Consider the following 6,969-nt stretch of genomic DNA (forward strand, 5'->3'; position numbering starts at 1 on the left):
ATAACAGTGTAATTGCTCCTGATATAAATTACCACACATCTCTTTCTAAGCAAGCCTACAAGCATTACAGAGAAAACATATTAATAACAATAAAAGAACTTGCACAGATGCTAATAAGCTTACCAGAGTTCATCCCAATACTTACATGGGCTCTGGCAAATGCACTCTTTTAATACCCAACGCTAGGGGCATCGTCGTGTTGCAAGTTCATCAGAGCTTCAGCACAGAACAAGCACAGAGTCTTATGAGGCCCCAGCAGGACAACTTCTTCCAATCCTCCCCTAAGGATTGGGGCCCTCTGTGGACCACGGGTCCTGTCTATTTGCTGGAACAGGAAGAAGCCCCTGGGGCAGATTAACCCCAGTCTTTTATCAAAAGTATTTTCTTTGTCTGATGCTCTCTGAAGAATCCAGTTTGAACTGTGCATTTCTCCCAGAGGGGAGTGACTTCAAAGGGTTGATAATGGAAGAAGTACATTAGCATCCCTCCTTCTTTCTAGAGAAGGTACATACAATGCCACAACAACATGTACATACATGCGTTTTTAATTCAATGTATGTCAAAAATATTAATGCTAATTCAGTAAGGTTTAATTTAACTCACTAAAGCTTATCTTAATTCCATAAGGTTTGCTCACAGGATATTGTCTGTTTGCCACCAGGGTGATTTGGATGTAGCTACATATAAACACACAGAGCTTAGATACAGTACAATGGTGGTTAGATTCAATTAAAAAATGATAGACATTTGTCAGTTCAATGTATCTGACTGACAAGTTCAAGGGTTTCCCAAATTATGATCTTCTTACTGTAAGAAGTATAGAGGCAGATGTGCTGGGCCATTTTTTAAAAATAGCCTCTAATTTTGAGCCCACTGGAGTGTCAGTTACTTGCAAGTGCAGATGGTGTCTGATCCAAAGCCCATTAAAACTATCTAAAAACTTCCTTTAATGTCAATGGAAAAATTCCCATTAACTTCAGTTGCTTTGGGATCAGGCTGTAGGTATCTAAATATTATTAGATAATTGCCCTCTCAGTTGACTGCAGAGACAAAATGTGGTCCCTTTATATGTTATGGAGTTTACCTACATGCATATGCACATAAATACATAGTTATGTAATACAATAAAAAACCCATTGTGAAGCACACTGCTTCAATAATCTGTGGGGAGGTATCTTTCGGGACAACCTGCTAGTATCAGCTAAAACCGAAATGTAAGGCAGGGTGGAGTAAGGACTCATAGTAGAGGATTTTGTAAATCACAGTGCTAACAGTAGGATAAGATCACGTTGTGCATAGCGTAGGAAAAGGTGTAAAATTTAGGGATTCCCTAGTGATGGGGAAGAGTTGAGACAACTCTTGTCAAATCCATTCACCCACTTGCATTTTACAATTTAAATCAAGGATGGTGAGTGCTCTGGCAGAGGAGTATTTACAAAGCACAGGAATGCGAGCTCAGGCCTTGTGAGGAGTGTAAGTACTGCAGTAGCTCTGCCTCAACTGGGGAGGGACCTTGGAAACTCTGCAGGAGGCTGAGATGTAACAGAGCCTCTTTTCTGCAAACAGGAAGAAGACTAGTCAGAGGAGGGGAGACAACCTTCCCATATTCCCTTCACTTTACATTCTACTTATTGGTGGGGAGTGGGATCCTTCTGTCTAGTGGGCTGCTGGGTGATATTTTATCAATAGTTGGCTGGGAAGTATGCTGCTAACGCAGATTATAATAATTTTATCAATACCCTAAGCATTGGGTACAAATATTTCCAGTATGCCATTCAGAAAATGCAATCTCTGCAGCAACACAGACAAACTATACTAGGGAAAGGAAACAACAGAAAGGTAGCGTTATCCCTGCCAGCACTCTTTGCCTGAAGTGTATCAAGCAAAGCAAAATAGTCTATTTTAGAAGGACTTAAAACCTACTTTGTGAAAACTTGGGGTGAATTCTTGTTCCACTGAAGTCAATGCAAAATTCCCACTAACTTCACCAGGGTGAGGATTTCATTGTGCATTCCTAACTTGGACCTGTGAACACATAAGCAGATCCAGGGTTGAAGCTTGGGCCAGGGAATTGGAGCCCAGGATTTTATTACTTCAGCTGCAAGGTTTCAGATTAGAAAACCAAAAGCATCCTCTACTGCTAAAAGCTTTTACAATCTTTGTTACTTAGTTTATAACTTGTACTGCAATCTGTGTCAAACTAATTAGTAGCTGTATGAGGAATTGAAGATAAGTCAGAGTGGGCATTCTGAACAACTTTATAGAGTATCTCTTTTTTCCTTTAAATTCATTTTCCAACACCAGGGGTCTGGTTGCAGGGTTGAGCTACCAGGGTATATGGTATAAGAATTCCATTTATTCCAGTCATTTAGGGGCCTACTTTTTTCTCTTTATTAATTTGTATGGGGTGCGGTGATTATTTGTAGATCATGAAGAATGAAGAGAAGGGAGGATAGCATGCAGATGCAATCTCTCCTCTCCTCCTTATGCTCTCTCCATCCTTTCAATTTACTGTCTCCACCGCACCCTAGCATTTTACAATGGAGTATCCTTCCTGCTCCTCTCATTTTATTTCTTAAAGCATTGATACCATATTCACACAGCAAATCTGAATGTTCAAAGGGATAGCAAGGCAGGAGACTTTTAAATGCATGAAATAACAAAGCAGTAGGTTTCTGCAAATGAGTGTGGTTGGATCTGAATCTTTCTCCATACTGAGACCCACAGTATGGAAGATCACTCTGAAAAAGTGAACATGCCAATCTATCAGCAGTTTATGCTGTTGCTTTTAACTTTGGGTCATTCCAGTATAATTCATAAAACCTTGAGCTAGGTCAGCCTAATTCTTCACAGAATAGTATCTTACTTTCACCTAATAAGTCAGAGAGCTCTAGCTTCATGTGCCATCCTGCATAAAAAATATTCCTAGACTGTAGAATTTTGTACTGATGCTAAACCTTTGCAATGGGAGGAAGGAAGGAATGTAAATGGGAAACAAAACATTTAACTGAAGCAGAACTTTAACATAATTTTTTGTTAAACTGAAGCAGAACTTTAACATAATTTTTTCTTGCTGAATGTATATATAAAACAAGAGAATATACCTCAATAATCATCCAGGTTTTTTGCCTTCAGCCTGTCTGAGGCCATGTGGTTTGGAGATCTGATCACTAGTCCGAAAAGAAAAGGCTGTTTTCAAGATTTCTGGGGTGTTTTTTCCTGGAAAAGGTGAGAGGATAAAAGCAGAAATCTGTGAAATACACTTTATGCCTTATAGGGAAAATATATACAGAGAGAGAGAGAGAGAGAAATGTTTCAAGCTGTTGCTAAACTGATTTGGAGGCAGGTATTTCTTTCATTTACCTCTCCAAGGGGTAGGTTAAAAAATAAATTTAAATTTCATATACGACTTGAACCAAGGAAATTGGATTTTCTTATTTATTTTGCTCGTTCGCATACACTTTTACTATTTTCTGGAGTTATGTTTGGTATTTCTTTCAACAATGAGAATTTTAACTATTGAGAAATGTCCGGAAACAAAGAAGGTAGTGTTTGAACAGTCAAACAGCATTTTGTAGTACTCATATTTCCTTAATACACCTCAAAACATTTTTCTCTGAACAATGCCTGTGTATTTTAGAAACAATTTATAAACTGATACTTTTTGGTAAGTTTGTCCAACAGGCTTCTTGTCATAGAAATACTTCATTTCTTTATCTTTTGTGTTTATGCTGTTTTTCATTGTTCTCATTTTATCTTTTGTGTGCACTATTTTGTTCTGTTGTTTCTCTTTCAAGCTACTATCTTTTTTCTTTCCTTTCATTTTACAATGGTTTCTAATACATTTTTCTTTCTTGAGGTTCATGAGGCAATGTTTTTTACAATTTCATTTTTTTTATACCTCTATAATTAAAACAAGTTTCTAACTACTTTGATCATAAATATACTTTTGTTTTAATTTGTACTTGTAATGGCATCACTAGAGGGCAGTATTGAATAAATTAGTGTGCTGAACAATGCTATGAGAAATTAGAAGCAGAGAAGCCCTTAGTAGAAAAATACTTGCATTTTTTTATTAAATATAAATACTTTGGGATTTCAGTTTTTATCAAATTCCCTTTTGTACAGGATAGAATGAATCATAAACTTCATAATAAAGTATTTATTAGATCATTTAATATGTAACTTAATACAAAAGGAAGAGCAGTCTGTAAAATTATTAGAAAAATGGATGGGCAGGGGGCTTAGTAGACAGTAACAGTTAAGCTGTTGTAAACTATTAATTCATAACATTGTCATAGAACTTTAATCTTTAACTAGACATCATGGTTAAAATTTCGTACAGCATATAAAATATATACATTATGTCAGTATTTTTTCCCAGAGAAAATGTTTGCAGTAACAAATAAATATTTTCCAATTCATTAACTTGTTCCTTGGAATATACAGTATATATATTCCTTGGAATATATAGTACAGTATATTTTGAAATAATGGGCAGCAAAGATAACCAAAAGTGTGGAGTAAGATGTTGACTCATTTGTTCTTATTGATTTACAGGTCTCCTGACAAATGCAGCAGCAAAGAATTCTCGTATGAGTGGTCTAGGTTCTGTGTGAGCTACTTACCTTAGTCAAGTTTCACTGCTGTGGATCATCATCCATTATATGTCATCAATTCAACTGTCTGTTTCTCTATATCTCATAAAAGACAGCATAATTCCTCTACATTATGAGCTAAAAGTCTGTTCTACCATTCTAAGGAGCACTGGACTAAGGAATATAGATATAAGAGATACGCTTGGGCATTAGCAATACAAAAAGTTCATGGTTAACGTTTCATCTGCGTTATACACCACTGCTGGACTTGATGTTACCTACATGTTTTGATCTGAAGAGTCTACTGCACTGAAGAGTATTCATCCCAATCAGCCTTAGAGAAGACTGTTTTGTCTATGGGAGGACACTGAGGTGCAAAAGAGAATCTCTTCTTGTGCCCTGGACTGTCTGAATTGCTTTTATTTTCTTATTCTTTCAGTATATACAATAGACCAAAGAGCAAAATCTATTTTAAAGTGGACACAATCTTACTGTTAAGAGAGCTATCTGGGTTAAATTGTAGAGTGGTCTCCACAAAGACATGATTTCAACTCTCACAAAGCTGAGATGTTCCTGTACAGCAGAAGTCTTTATGGAACACTGCAGTAAAAACTAAACTAGAAAATTACTCTTGAAAACCACATTATAAACAATGAAATGGAGCATGGAGAGAAAACAGCGTATGTTTGAAAAACTACAAACTGTCTACATGGCACCTTTATTCCTCTGTACTTAGATTGACTTTCTCGTACTAAAATAATTTTCAGTTTTAACCAGTTAAACATGCCTCTTCTACAGTTCCATTTTTTGATAGTTAAAATTGGATAATACAGTATTTGCAAAGAGCATGTTTGGTCATCTGTGGCCTATGTCTCATCTGATACACCATTTAGCACCAGAAAGCAAATTAAAGAAAAAAAAAAAGTAACACTTGTTTGAAAGAGATCATTAAATGTATTTTGAAAAGCCTAAAGTTATATATTTAACAGTTTTTATATGTTGTATATTTGTAGAAAATCCTATTTAACAATTAACGTGGTAACTCTGACGGTCATGACAAATGGTTCAGAGTTAAGTTGTGTTTTATTACTTCAGTTGTCTCTAAAGTGACAGGTGTCATTTGCTTTCTTCCATTAGGACATTCTGGATGTAAAGCATGACCAGAGAGGACTCTGTAGAAAAAGCAAAGAATAATGTTGTTTCTATTACATAAATGCATTCAACCATTGCACTGTTGGAAGGCATTTTTTTTTGTCTTTATGTACTGGTAAAAATAGAGTGTAAAATATTTTAATCATGGCTTTCCATACTGAGGTTTTTTTTTCCCCCCTCTCTCTCTCTCTCTCTCTCTGTCCTTCTCCCCACCCTCCTCTACATAATACAGTATAAAGGTCAATTTGCGGCCTGTTCCTTGACCCAGATTCAATGTTTTACCTCATCGTTAAAAAACCCACTTTTTTGGCATTATCAGGTAGTGAAAAGTTAATGCAGAGACAGCATAGAAAAGAGGGGAAATAAAGATAAAAAGATCCCTCACTCCCTATTACTGTACCTTTCTATATATGTCTGGTACATATTGATATGATGAAATCAACAAATGAGCTTAACTTCTTCCTGGCAAATGTATTCCAGTTTTAACTATTTCTCCAAGTTTCCACTGTAGTATACTACCTAATACTCCAATTAACTTTTAGTACTATGCTAGTTCTATGCTACTAAAGAAAAATATATAGAGACTGTTCAAGCAACCATAGATAAAAAAATACAAAAACAAAAGGTTATTTTTTTTTGTAAGGCCTGTTCCACTATTCAGGCTTATTTAATACACAGGTTGCAGAAACCATGAATTATAGGTGACTGTGTCTTTTGAGTAAAATAAATATATAAGAATTTCTTATTTAATCTTAAGGTTTTCGACCAGTATCAAAGTAGCAATTCAATGCCAGTCACTTGAAAAGTGTTATGAACTGACTGCACTATAAATGACCAATGTCTGGTTTAAAATGTCATGCAATAAACGATGGTAAATACATTTACTGTACTACTAGAACTCAAGAGCCAGATCCCTCACTCCACCAATTTTCTGTTTTGTTTCAGTTTATTTTTAAAGGGAGTGTAGTAGCCTTATTTAGTAAACAGAGAAAAACTAAAGATGTTACATTTTTGTTGCTTTACAGTATTCAGTTTTGTGTTGGTTCAGCTAAATTATGGAAATAAAGAAAATCCTTTTATAAGTGAGACTTTTGTTCCCTGATCATGATGTCACACAGAGAATTTCAGTAGAGGGCGCTTGCGGGTAGGGGAACAGGGAAGTAGATTCTCACAATGAAATAGGTGAAAATGTTCAGTATTGGAAATTGAAATAATGCCC

General features: G+C 35.8%; 1 protein-coding gene across 1 annotated transcript in view; it reads left to right on the forward strand.

Moving 5' to 3' along the window:
* TAFA5 (TAFA chemokine like family member 5) overlaps positions 1 to 6,769 on the forward strand; it is a 606,797-nt gene extending 600,028 nt beyond the window's left edge. The window contains exon 4 of the mRNA XM_044996074.1: positions 4,561 to 6,769. Within this exon, the coding sequence (XP_044852009.1) occupies positions 4,561 to 4,569 (9 nt within the window). The 3' untranslated portion in view covers positions 4,570 to 6,769. The remainder of the gene's footprint in view (positions 1 to 4,560) is intronic.
* The last annotated feature ends 200 nt before the right edge of the window (positions 6,770 to 6,969 follow it).

The sequence above is a fragment of the Mauremys mutica genome, chromosome 1 (genome assembly GCF_020497125.1).
Source record: "Mauremys mutica isolate MM-2020 ecotype Southern chromosome 1, ASM2049712v1, whole genome shotgun sequence".
In the NCBI taxonomy this organism is placed as follows: Eukaryota; Metazoa; Chordata; order Testudines; family Geoemydidae; genus Mauremys; species Mauremys mutica.